The sequence below is a fragment of the Pinus tabuliformis genome, chromosome 2_1, assembly GCF_031772625.1.
Source record: "Pinus tabuliformis cultivar Carrire ecotype Pingquan chromosome 2_1, CPIR1, whole genome shotgun sequence".
Classification (NCBI taxonomy): Eukaryota; Viridiplantae; Streptophyta; class Pinopsida; order Pinales; family Pinaceae; genus Pinus; species Pinus tabuliformis.
The window spans coordinates 223,423,613-223,437,761 of NC_142299.1; the positions used below are offsets into that span (position 1 = coordinate 223,423,613).

Sequence of the window (14,149 nt, forward strand, 5' to 3'; positions counted from 1 at the left end):
GCTCTATATCAAAATAAAAGTTTGAAAATAGAGTCTGCCATCTTGCAAACTTTGCTTCTCTTGGTCTTTTGATGTCTTTAGTCAATAATTTTTTCATGGCAAAAGCATTTGTTCTTAAGAGAAATCTTTTATTTACCAAATGTATGTCAAACTTGTCAATACAGTTCCAAGCTGCTTTGACTTCCTTTTCAATTGTGGAGTAGTTTTGTTCAACAGTATTCCATATACCTAAAGCAAATTGTATTATTTGTTCTTCCTCACCTTTAACCTACTTTAGCACACCACCCCATCCATGATCATTGGCATCAGATTCTACAATTTTAGGCAAACTTTCATCAGAGACATGCTGGTGGTATAATTTTTTAATAAAAATATTGTAATTGTGATTATTTAAATAAAAAGTGTTATATAGTAGTTAGTATCTGCTACTTTTTTTCCGGGGAAAATAGAGTTCATAATTTCTATTAAGAGGTATAATAGAGATTACATGCTGTAGATGCCAAGGCATATGCGGAAGCGTGGTATACCACTGTTCAGTAGTTACAAAAAATATTGTCCCATAAGTGTCTCTATGGATACGATGAGGCTGTATCCATTTACAAATATTAACAGATATACATAAAGTTCTACAATATGCAAAATTTTGAGGTTTTTACCTCTGATCAAAAAGCTATACATAAGCGACTAACAGATCCATGCCAATATATACAGAGCAATGACAATTGTATCAAAATTCAGAAATCAGAAGGGGAGGATGTCCCCTTGTTGCAGACCATCTATGTAGGGGCGGTGGTAAAAAACGTGCATCCCGTCTGGACTGTATTCTTCGATCATCCAATCGCCTAGAGGCCGATCCGCCGCTTCTTTCGAGAGCCGGTCAGCAGTTGAATTTCTTTCCCTGTAAATATGAGAAACAGTGATCCGGTCAAAATGTGTTTTGAAAAAAACAATTTCTTCCAAGATATGTTTCAAAGAGTATGTATGACAAATGGAAGAATTGTTTGCCCAATCAATCACTATCTTTGAATCACCAAAGATTTGTATTTGTCAGCAGTTTTTAGATAGTGCGAAGTAAAGAAGATGTCTCAATGTGATAAGTTCGGCATGATTGTTGGTACCCAGACCAAGACCCAGTCTCAGATGAAAATAATGAGATTCTGTAATGTGGAAAAGAATACCCCCTCCAGACCCATGAGCTGATGCGGCCCCATCAAAATATGCCCACGGCATATTCCTGTTTATAATTTCGGGAACTATATGCCTGGGCGCATTGGATTTAGTATCAAATGGGATTTCTGTATATGCAGCGCATATGGTAGGTGGAAGAATCTGCCAGTTGCTCCTACCTTCCGCAAAAATGATTTCATTGCGTTTGTACCAAATGTGTATGGACACCACTAATGGCAAATTTCTTGCTTTCTCCGTAGACACAGCGGACCACCATAGATCCCAGGCGGTGGGTAAATCATCAGCATGCCAGTCTGTTGTGATGTTGAGAGCAAGTTTGACCTGCTGCCAAATTTCAATGGTGACTTCGCAAGAGTGAAATAGATGATATGTAGATTCCTCTGCCTTGTTGCAGAGTACACACCAGGTAGGTCCAGCAAAGGCTCTTCTTTTTAGGTTTTCCCCAGTTGGTATTTTATTCGCCAAAATGCTCCACATTAAAAGTCTGGCTCTGGGCTGAGCTTGTAACTGCCAGATGTTTGACCACCAATTTTTGAGTGGTTCAGGCTTCTTGTCCTCAATGAGCTTTAAATAGCCCAACTTTGGTGTATATATGCCTGATTGAGCAGGTGCCCAAATGAGCTCATCTTCCTGCTCATGTAGCTTAATATGAGTTTCAGTGAGTGCCTGTGTGTATCGCTGCCATAGATCCACCCACTCATCTGTTAATTGCCACTGTTGGTCCAATATCCAAGCCTACGAGAAGATGGTAGATCGGATTGGGTCACCGACCTGTGCTAAGTGTTTGATCCCCTTGTGGTTGAGGTGTCGGATCATGTCTGCTGGTAGTAGGTGAGCGTTTCCTGACCCAGGCCATGGGTCCAGTCCAATGCGAACCTGAGATCCATTACCTATTTTCCATAAGAGGTTTTCCTTGATGAGGGGCAGTGCATTAAGGGTAGCTTTCCAGATCACCGAAACACCCTGATGATTCCATGCAGGTCTACGAACCCAGTCTATGATATTTGAAGGCCAAATGTATTTTTTGTGAATAACTTCTGCCCATAGGCTGTCCATCTTGAGTAGCGCCCACCCCTGCTTTGCAGTTAAGGCTTGTGCAAATTCTGAGAGGGATTTAAGTCCCCACCCACCCCAGTTCTTGGGCATAGTTACAAGGGGCCATCTAGTCCATGCAAAGATCCTTCCCTTTTTGTTTCCATTCCACAGGAATCTGCTGCAGATTTGTTGAATTTTTTGTAGAATGCCCTTCGGTATCCAGGTGAGGGACATCCAGTATACTGGTGTGGCCTCAAGAACCGATTTGATCAGCTGTAATCTGCCAGCTTTTGATAGTAAGCGATGGTGCCAGCAAGTTATCCTCTTTTCAATTTTATTAATGAGCCACACCCAGTGTTCAGTTTTGTAACCATCCGGTCTCAATCTGAATCCCAAATATTTTATGCCTTCCAGTAAATTATTTTCCAGAAAGGGGAAGAACTGGATAGCCAACAGAGTTTCTTGTTGAGTACATCTCGTCAATGATCTGGTGGACTTGTCCCTGTTAATTTCCATACCTGTGGCTTTGCAGAATAGTTGGAGTATACTATATAGTGCAGTGCTATCTCTGACACTACCATTGAGGAATATGAGAATATCATCAACGAACAAGAGGTGGGTAATGGAGAGTTGTTCGGTAATTTTGAGACCACTTAGCTCCCCATTCCTTTTTGCATCCGCTATAAGCCTACTCAACCCTTCCATTACTATGAGAAAGAGTAGTGGAGAGAGTGGGCATCCTTGCCTGATACCCCTGTTGATGTAAAAGCGATCTGAGGCTGCCCCATTAATGAGAATGGCAAAAGAGACGGAAGATACACAGCCCATGATCCAGTTTATAAATGGCTGAGGAAAGCCCAGGTGTATAAGTATCATCTTGAGATATAGCCAATTTACCTTGTCAAATGCCTTTGTAAGATCTATTTTTAAGGAAACTCCTTTCAGATTCTTCAGTTTGATGGAATGTAAGGTTTCCTGGGCAGTGCCAATAGCTTCCTGTATATGGCGATTTCGGAGAAAAGCAAATTGTTCAGCAGAAATATGGGAGGATAGAATCGGCTTAATACGGTTGGCTATAATCTTGGCTATAATTTTGTAGAGGCAATTACAGAGGGATATGGGCCGAAAATCATTGAAAGAAGTGGGTTCATCAGCTTTGGGGATCAAGGCAATATAGGTCTGATTCATAGGCGGGTGGATGTGCCCCGAGATTCGGCTTTCCTCAACAACAGCTAATAGATCCTCTCCCATCTGTTCATAAAATGCCAGGTAGAATTCCACCGGCCAACCATCTGGTCCCGGACTCTTATCTCTCTTGAACCATTTAAGTGTGTTTTCAAGCTCCTGAGAAGTGACAGGTTCTGTAAGATCATCCAAGTCCTCCTGATTAACAAACCGAGGGAACTTTTCTACAATTCGAATAATATCAGGAAGATTGACTTCAGGTGGGGCTGTGAAAAGACCCTTGAAGTGGGATACCCCAAGTCTAGCTAATTGCTGATGAGTGGTAGCCCATCCGTCTGGCTCCCTTGGAAGTCTCCATATGGTGTTTGAAGCCTTCCTGCCGTTGGCTAAGTTATGAAAAATTTAGTGTTACAGTCCCCCGCTTTGAGCCAAATGGCTCTACTTTTAAGCCTCCACTGCTCCTCCTTTTCTTGTAGGATTTTTGCTTTTTGTCCATGCAGTCGACTGAGTAGAGATTTGGAATCATCAGTAAGGTAACCAGATCCTTTGTCATCAGTCAATGAAGCAATTTGTGATTCAGTATCCATCAAAATCTGTTCGTCCCTCTTCCTCTTGTATGACGCCCAGTTCTCAGTCAATGCTTTGAGTTTGTTGAGCCTTTCACAGAAATCACGGGCCTTCCTCTGCTCCCGCAGAGGGGGCTATGTTGCCCAGAAGTCCTTGACCAACTTGATATAATTCGGTTCCTGTAGAAAGCCAGCAAAAAATTTGAATGGAGATCTCGGCTTAGGCTTGTTGTCACTAATCTGAAGAAATATCGGTTGATGATCAGATAGACCCCCCGTACCAACCCATTGTCTGTATAGTGGGCATAACTGAATAAGTTCCTGGTGCATCATAAATCTGTCCAGACGCCTCCCCAGTGCAGCCTCCCCTGTGCGCTGATTGTGCCAAGTAGGTAGTTTCTTGTTCATAGGGATGTCCACCAGGTGATGAGAGTCTAGGAGCAATTGCATTTGATCCGCAATGGTATCCCACTGGGCATTATGTCCCCATGATTCTCCAATTCCCAGTGAAAAGTTGAAGTCCCCCCCAATCACTGTATGTTGTGTGATATGGTTACCGGATAGAAAGTCTTGCCAGAAGGGAAGTCGATGCTGGTTAGGACCATATATATTGATAAATCTGATCGGGAAACCCAGTTCACCCACCATAATATCCATTCCGAGGAAACCTCTGCCCCCCCAGGCGGAGAGAGACCTACACATCCTTGGATTGATGCCAATGAGTAATCCACCTGATCGCCCACATGCATCCAGTCCGTGCAGAATCCAACCCGGGAGTAAGCCTTGCAGGCATCTCACCGCCACCTCAGCTGTGCACAGGGTCTCTTGAAGAAAAATAATATCACATCTAGATACTTGAAGAAGTCTTTTGAGAGCCAATCGTTTTTTGGGGTTGGCTAATCCCCTGCAGTTGAAGGAGAGCCAGATCATGGGTCACCACAGGTCATGGGCTCGATAGCTCTAAGTGCCCTTTCAATAGTAGCCTGTCGCCCCATGGCGACATCAGCCATGGCATTTAACTTGGCCGAAGAAATATGTGAAGGTCTGCCTCGTTTCTGTTTTTGGAGACGACCGGGGGATGAGCCCAGACCTAAAATACGAGGCCGGGCTCTAGGCCTCAGGTGATAATGATGGGAGCCGGATATATCCGGAGAAGATGAAGGATCCGCATCCCGTAGAATCAGGTTGTGCGAGGGAGGGGTGGTTGAAATGGATGGCGGAGGTGGGGCGATGGTGCAGAGTATGGAGGGAAAGGGAACAGATTCAGAATGCGGGGCTAGAAGAGATGAATGAACATTAGATAGCATATTAATAGAGTAAGAATGTGAGAGAGGGGGGATGGAATCATTACCCGGACGAGAAGGTGCAGTCGCGGCCGGTTCAGTGGTCTTCCCAGCAGTCTTCGAGCGGGTCCGCGGCGGTCCAGGTGCATCCAAGTCCTTGCAACGAGTAGATTTTGTAACACTGTCCCCCTTCCTCATGGTGGGGATCTCCTGTTGAGTCTATGCCCCCGCCGAAGGCATGTGCTCGCCATCATTTTGATTCACCGTAGTCTGTTGACGGGGACCCTTAGAGTCCTCAGATATCACCTTTGCTAACAATGGGCAATCCTTGTAGAGGTGCCCAACTTTGTGGCACCTCCTGCATCGGTATGGCACACCCTCATAGTCAAGGGGCTGTTTGCGCGAGACATGATTATGGTGTAGGGTGATCTTTTCCACCAGCCCGGGCCTGATATCTATATTAACCAGAATTCGTGCCATAGTCCTGGTGCCTGTCTTCTCATATGATCTATCATGCTCCAGATAAGTTCCTAATGTGTCCCCAATTTTTTTGAAGGTAAACTGATTCCAGAATTGCCAAGGTAATCCAGGAAGGCGTACCCATATGGGTCCTTCCCCAAGCTGTTCGCGCTCTAGATCGAAAAGGGGGTCCCATCGTTTGAGGAGGACCGGAGCGAGCTCAATGTGCCAAAATTGGGTGAGAACCCACTGTGTGTACTCAGGCCTCTGAAAATGTAGGGCAAACCAGCCCCTTGTAAGCACCATAACCTCCGGAAGTTCTTTAAAGAAGGACCCCCAAATCTCATTCACCCAAAGCTTGAGTCTCTCCGCGGAGTATGTTCGACCCCTGACTCTGCCCACCAGAACTTTTCGAGAAGCATCCATAACGTCTGGTAGTGGGTCTTATCTGCTACTTAGTTTAAATATAGTTTAATTAAATTAAATATATCAAAGCATATATATCAAAAAAAAATTATCAAAAAAATAAAACAATTAATAAAATAGTATATTGTTAAATGTCATCACCACAAATTAAGAAATATGAGTAACTAATATTGTTTATATTAACATATATACTAATTTTTTATGATTAAATTTATTAAAATATGTTTTTAATATAATAACAAGTCGTCTTAGCCTGAAGGGATAGTTCAATTGGTCGAGCCCTCATTCCTAAGTACCTTGCCTATTAGGAGGTCACGAGGTCAAATCTCCTTGATGCCCTTCTGGTTAGACCCGATATATTAGATTGTCTTTGGTGGATTTGTGTGGATTATTGTCTGTGGACGTAGCGGCCACTCAGTGACTGCGAACCATGGTTGCCTTAAAAATAAAAAATAAATAATAAATAACAAGTTGCCTTAAATTTAAAATATGGAGTAAAAACTAAAAGTCATGAGAGAAAAGAAAAATAAATAATAGGAAATAAAATTAAAAACAAAAATTAGTAACTAATAGAAATGGAAGTTATTAAACAACCCATAATAAGACCTCAACCAATCACCTTACAAATAAATAAATTTAAATAATAATAAAACATAACAAAAATTGAATTCCCAATGTTAAACTATGGATAAGCCACAAAAAAAAAATTCATCAAAGAAAATCTAATACACACTAAAAGCAATTGGATAGGTATAATAATTAATAACATTTAATTTAATTATTTTTGGTAGAGTATAAATGAGTGAATTTATTTAAAAATATGTGTTTTTTTCGTAAAATTATAGCTTTAAATTTAAAGGGTGGAGTATGCTCATCCTTACAAATTTTAATAGTGGGGAGGTGGGTCCTTTGTCTTGCAATCAAGGAGATCTCTTAGTCCAATTTAACATGACCTTAAAATTCAATTATTATTATTATTATTTAGGTTTAAATCCGGAGTAGGTAGAGTATATACACATCCATAAACTTTAATAGTGGGGAATCGGGGTTGTTTGTCCTACAAACAAAGAGGTATATCAATTTGACAATTGGCTTACCTCATCCTTAAAAAGTAACTAATTTATTTATTTAATTTTTTTTGGTAAGCTTGGAAAGACCTTTTCCATTACTTTTCTTAAAAGGCGGGTTACATGCATAGATAAAATTGTTAGGTGGCCTCAATCTGCTCGACAGGAAACTAGATCTGTTGGTCACCTAATTGCATTATATGCCATCCAAAACTGAAAGAGTTTGATATTGTGAAGCAAACATATATATGTTTGAATGTCATGATTGCCATCTGTTGGTTCAGTTCTGCCTCCCACCCCGAGATTAATTGACAGACCTGTTCCAGAGGCCAATATTAAAAACTCGAGTTGCATCATGAATAAGGCTAGAGGTGGTTCAAAGACCACGATTTCTTGAAGGTCGAGATTAGGGATGACTAGCCTTATGGTGCTATCCATTCCTCTTCCATGACCAAGACCTCCTATGTTCAACAATCCGGAGGCAGATGAAGGGCAGACCATGACATTAACAATCAAACAGATGCACAAATGACTACTAAGATGGTTAAACCCAAAACTGGGCGTGATAGGTTGACGCATAGTTGGTGTATGTCTTAACAATCCACAACTATTTCCACACTAAACGACCTATGTGAGTAGTCAGGAAGACAAACAGATAGCTATGAGATAAAATTTTACCAACCCACCCAGTGATAGGGGTATAATAATGAATATGGCTTATAGAGTGGATAGGGACCATCCCAGTCACCTCTGGAAAAAGAGAACTGAAATAATTAAACAAAGAAAGGAGGGTTATGTTCAAATTCTCGAACAGATTCAACAAAAACCCCAAGGACGACTACAAGCAGGCCAACGAATAAATCAAATGAAATTCCATACCAGAGCCTCTAAATACATTCCCATACACAAAAGCAAAATATTGAAGTATATAGAAACAACAGACGAATCCACAAAAAATTTGCCACAGATACCCATAATTTCCTTCCTCCTTTCATGGGTTGGTATCTCATTGATGTCGTATATAGTGACCAGACTTCGCGAACGAAAACACACAGACATAGACCGGATATGGGAAATACAAAATAGGAAACTTCCATATGGACATACCCGCAAGAGGAGACCTCTGAAGGAGCCAATTCCTCTGGATGTGGGTGACAAACCTTGGTATCCTCCACTTCTTGCCCACATCTTTCGCTCAATTCACCAGCCATCATGGTCTCTCTACCTTGCTGAGAGTTATGAAACCTCGACGAAGCAACACCATTCAGGATTTCCAAACAATTGATAATCTCGTCACCTTCACCTTCGTAATAACTATTGTGCATGCACACTGCCAACAATAATACCCTACTTCTAGTGTGAGGAGTACAGGGCCTCCATGCACCGCCCTTGTTCTCCTTCATTGGTCGGTGATTCATTCTTCTCCCACATTCATGATCGAGCATGTGAGGGCATGGGTTGGGTTGCCTCCAACCCTTTCATCATTCAATTTACTCATGACGTAAGTCCCGAGATGGGAAATGAACTGTCTCACACCCCAATCGAGGAATTTAAGTATTTAAATTTTATAAAAACAGGTGAATTTTATTTAAATAAATATTATGGTGAGGGCACATAGATGATTTACATAGTTAGGTAGTCCTTGTAGTTTTAAGGAGTTTTACACTGCCCAAAATAACCATTCATGCAAAGGTATACAAAATACCAAAGGCTTCGGACCCTTAAAATTAGGGAATTGGTTGGTTGACAAGTTGCCAAATAATTAATTAGTTTGTTGTACAAATGGAACCATTCAATCTCGTAGTTCAGCTCATTTTTCAAACCAAAGTTTTAATCATGCTAAGAATGACTTAAATAATATAATATTTTTGGCTTTTGTTCCAAATCGCATATGTTTTAGGATGATGAATAAGTCCCTTACAATAAGAAGATGCCTTAGAGGGAATGTATTCCTTCAAGTCGAGAAACTAAAGCATTCTCTTATTATTTATTTTATTATTATTTTTTATTTTAAAATAAAACTTAAAATTACTTCTAATTATACCAGCCTAGATCCATCTTGATTCTGGATCTACCAAGTGTCTAGATGGATCAAACTTATTGAGATGCAAACTTTTAGAGTGAAAAGAGATTTGATCCCTCTCGGTGCTTGGTAGATCTAGAGTTAAGATGGATCTAGGTTGATATAATATGTATATATATAGTTAACATTGAAACATTTTATTTATAATTCACGTTCTCCACATTAAAATGTTAAAACACGCCCCCTTATATTTTTTCTAGTATGCATACATTTAATTATTTTTATTATTATTATTTTCTAAAATATTACATACCAAATCCATAATAAGCATTGAAAGAATTACAAATATCCCTCATACATTGAAATAGAAAGCAACTATTAACGGAATAAGAAATATTTCTCTCACTATATATGTTTTGTTTAGCCAATTTAAGGTCTTTAAATTGTCAATCATAAATTGTCAACCCAGGCAGGTAGACTGATGAAGTATAGGTGCACAATATGTGCTTAGAGGTTATTCATTAGGTTGTTATGTATTTGTTAGGATCTAAACTTAAGATGGATATGGAGGTGGTGTTTGTCAATTATGTTAGTGTTGTAATTCTTAAAGATGTTGGCTAAGTTTCCTAGGAGTCAATCTCTATCTAATTAGTTCACAGATGATATGAGAGTGATCCTACTTGTATTAGATTGTTTTGGGGATTTTTGATCCTGAATCTTGATGCTGCAGCTTCTAATTTACTAAATGCAAAAAGAAATTTATTCTATCAACTATGAATAAATATTGTCTGAACTCAATTGTTTAGGAGAGAACTCTCACTCTTTTACTTATTCAATTTTCGCTCAAACAAAATAATCCAAGCAACAGCTATACTATGAATTAAACACACTTCAGCTATGCTAGATAATAAGCAAATGGAATAACCATGTTGTACCAGGTATAAAGCAAATTAAATAACAGGCTATACTAGATATAAAGCAAATGAAAGTACTTATGCAAATAACAACTCGTTGGCGAAAACATTATGTTGCATTTTCACACAAAACAAAGCATTTGAAGAATGAAAGGAAATCGTATAGCAATTGATTAAAACCTGTCATTGTTTGTCAGGGCCCTCCACATAGCAGTTCATAGCTTCCAACCAACACAACGCCTACACACAAAACCAATTCGATTCAAATGGAATTCACAAACTGTTCAAAATTACATCATCCGACGCGCACCCAAATCACAGTGCAGCCATAAGTTTTATAAACAGGTCTCTGGCATAACTGCATGAGTAATTCAAGCCTAATATATTTATCTTATCTAAATTTATATTGCTAAATCTTCGTTTTGTTGTTCTGAAAGAAAAACAATAAGGTTTCGATCGAATATCGGATTATTAATCTGGAGGTTGACTTGGAGTTTGACCGTGATCTCCTACACTTATCTTCATGAACAGTTTCGAGGGGATAGGAAGGGATCCACAATGGAGCCATCCTCTATCCATCCGCACCTTTCGTTGCTGACCTGGAACTCCAGAACCTTGCAAACAATGGAGACAACTACGGAAACCTGGATTAGCTGTGAAAACGGACTCATTCGGTAGCCAATTGTAACTTCAACATTACAATAGGGTATAAAGTTAAATATGAACAAGAAGACATATTATTGCATACCTTCATCAAAACCTGGTGGATATGGCTTTATTTAGGTGGTAAATATATAGGAAAAGAGAGGATCATTAGGCAAAAAGGATGTCATGGTAGGACAATCTTCGGACTCTACATGTTTCATGTTAATATCTTTTACTCAATTTGTGTATTGAAATATTTTATTTATAACACACGTTCAATTTTTCTTTGTTATTGATATTTTTAAAATGTTATATACCAACTCCATATTAAAAATGAAATAAATTACACATCTCCCTAGTTATGGAAAGTTGAGAAAACAATTACATTATTTTTCTCTATAAAAACTAGATATAAAATTATGTTATTTAATATTGACATTGAAATATTTTACTTATGGTTAACGGTAAAATAATATTGTTATTAATATATTATTGTTTTAAATATCACATGTACACTTAATTTAGAATGACTTACACATCCTGCAATCTAAAAAATATTAGTTATTGTCATTTCCATATTAAGTAATGAAGAAATTACATTTCTTCCTGGAACTAAAAACCAAATTAAGTTTTGTTTACTCATCTCCATATTAAGTTAGTGAAAAATTAAATTTCATCCTTTTTTTTAACTTGAAGGTGCAAATTGAAGAATTTTAATTATGCCCGATATTAATTTTAAAGTATTGTTTTACTATGTTTAAATGTAACGTTATGTGAAAACATCTCTCCCATAATAGGTTGTAGAACACCTCTTCGCCCAACAAAATTAAGGTTCAAATTGAATTATTTTAATTATGGCCAAAGTTGATTTTTTTATTATTGTTATCTTTTATTTGATAATTTAAAATATTATTTTACTATTTTAAAATGTGATAGAGCGCCTCTCCACACAATAAAAGTTTGTTTTCTTTCAAAATAATTATTCTTTCAAAAACATTTTGTAGAAGTGTAAATTTATTTTTTTATAAATCATTAACCAAATATTTCAAATAATAAATTTTATGTGTATTTTAATTACACATAATTGATAGCTACATATTACTAGCACAACCACAGTAATAAATGTGGTTGATATACGTCATAGGCATCAACTTAATATATGTTATATTTTAAACTTAATATTATAAACCATAATATCAAATCCAATATTATAAGTCCTAATTATAAAAACTAAATTATAAACCCTAATATTAAATATTAATATATTAAGAAAATATTGTATTACTAAATATTAATTTAAATATTATTATATTAATTAATATTAAACCCAAGGGATTTATACTCTGTTGAGATTTTAATATAAAACCCTTGGGTTTATAATATCAATCCCTTGGGTCCCCGGATGCGGGTGTTAATTAAGGTAATTAAGCTGATGAGACGGGGCGACGGCGGACGGGGCGGCCACATGGCCCTCTGCAACCTTCCCAAGGTCACCATGAATGGCATTCATGGCACCTCGCAGGAGTCATTTAATGCCTGCTCAAGTTGAGGCAAGGCCATTACCTGCTTAACCATGGAGCCGAAGAACATTCCTATGATTCTGCCCCTGTTTCACTGTGTATGCCCTCCACAAGCGGGAGAGCCGACTAAACGCACTAGCACTGGGCGCAGATGTTGGCTTGTGAGCTTCATTGATTTGGGTAATGGCTTCCACCATTCCCACACAAACCTCTGCAATTCGGCTCACGACCTCCAACCCTCTGTAACTTCCGCGCAAAGCTCTTCTGTCAATTCCTCTTCTGCTCCTCCTGACTCTCTACCTGTTCCCATATCCACCATGGTCCGCCACCGTATGCGTAGCCGACGTGGTGGCACGCGAGGCGGAAGTTCTCGCTCCCCTGCTTTGCATAGCCATGACTCTGCTTCCCCTGCCTCCTCTGCCGAAAATCCCCACCAGCACAGTTTTGCAGGTCAGTATCCGAATACAAGAAGTGGCAGAGGTAGAGCCAGCCTCCACAACTCAAGACGTGAAGCTGCAGCTATTCGCACTACAACCTTTCCTCTGCCTCCGCATCATGTTCCTCACACAATGCAGTTTCGGTTTCGCAGCTCTTTGAACCGCCCGGTTATTGTAGCCACTGTCTCAATTTCCATTACAGAAGAGACCGAGCAACATATTCCCATGACCATTTCTACGGAGGAGGCGAACAGAGCTGGCCCGAGCAGGAACAGGGGCAACAATGACGAGCAGGCAGGTGATGGAGGTCGGAACAGAAGGCATGGTAAAGCCATTGCTGGCAGTTCGCATGTTGAGATGGGCGTTCAAAGTGACACGCAGGCCTTGGAGAGCCGTCTAAATGACACGTCGGGCCCGCGGGTTGAGGCTGGCAGCATGGAGGAAGGCCATTAGGTGTTTGGATGTGGCGAGTCGGACAACCTGGATGACTTGGCGTGTCCAACTATGGAGGAACCTACTCCAGAAGACTTTGCGCTGCGTGTCATGTCTGCCAGGTGGCATTTCTTCTAGTTCTTGGTTTAGTTTTGTCCAGTCTTATGTGTCCTCAGGATAATCTGTTGGTCGTTGGTCTAGTCAGGATAAACTGTTGGTTTTGGTGTTGGTTTTGGTCGGTTGGTCTCATCAGGATAAACTGTGGGTTAATTTTTGGATATATTCTGGACATATTTTTGGATTGGTTTCCCCTTTGTTGGGGCAGTCTCAGACAACTTTCATGGATGCATGTTGATTAAGGCCGGGTTCCTTTATGGCCAAGAATCACTGTAATTACTTTTTGTATCATATTAATAGATTAACCTTACTTAGAAAAAAAATTATCAATCCCTTGGGTTTATTAATCTAAAGGTTCATATTCATAGGGTTTAATATTGTTCCCTTGTTTTTTTTATCAATAGTATCAATAATATTAATATATTAATTATGCATAAAGAAAATATTGTATTTATTAATACAATATTTTCTTTATGCATAATTAATATATTAATATTATTGATACTATTGATAAAAAAAACAAGGGAACAATATTAAACCCTATGAATATGAACCTTTAGATTAATAAACCTGTCAGACCAGGAAGTAACTCCTCAAAACAAATTCATTCTTATATCTATTCCTTCAGGTTGATCTTTATTATATACATGAGGGAGAGACTGTTCACTTCATCTCTCAATGACTGTTCATATTACTTATTATTTATTTACATTATATTCACCCAATCCTCATGATTAGGTTTCAACATTCCCCCCCTTAATCTGAAGGGATGTTGGTGAGTCCAAGCATCATTCTGAATCATTCAAGCTTTTCTCTTCCAAGTGCTTTGGTGAATATGTCTGTAATTTGCTC

General features: G+C 39.0%; 2 protein-coding genes across 2 annotated transcripts; both read right to left on the reverse strand.

The window, feature by feature from the left end:
• Positions 1–1,047: 1,047 nt before the first annotated feature.
• Positions 1,048–4,767, reverse strand: LOC149199543 (uncharacterized). The gene is made up of 5 exons (XM_089400607.1): positions 4,706–4,767; positions 4,256–4,593; positions 4,082–4,154; positions 1,960–3,784; positions 1,048–1,866 (listed from the first exon to the last, which is right to left on the reverse strand). Exons 1-5 carry the CDS (start codon positions 4,765–4,767, stop codon positions 1,048–1,050), a joined length of 3,117 nt encoding a protein of 1,038 aa, XP_089256733.1.
• Positions 4,768–5,476: 709 nt separating this feature from the next.
• On the reverse strand, positions 5,477–6,142 carry LOC149199544 (uncharacterized). The gene has a single exon (XM_089400608.1). The coding sequence runs from the start codon at positions 6,140–6,142 to the stop codon at positions 5,477–5,479; it is 666 nt and encodes a 221-aa protein (XP_089256734.1).
• Between the last annotated feature and the right edge of the window lie 8,007 nt (positions 6,143–14,149).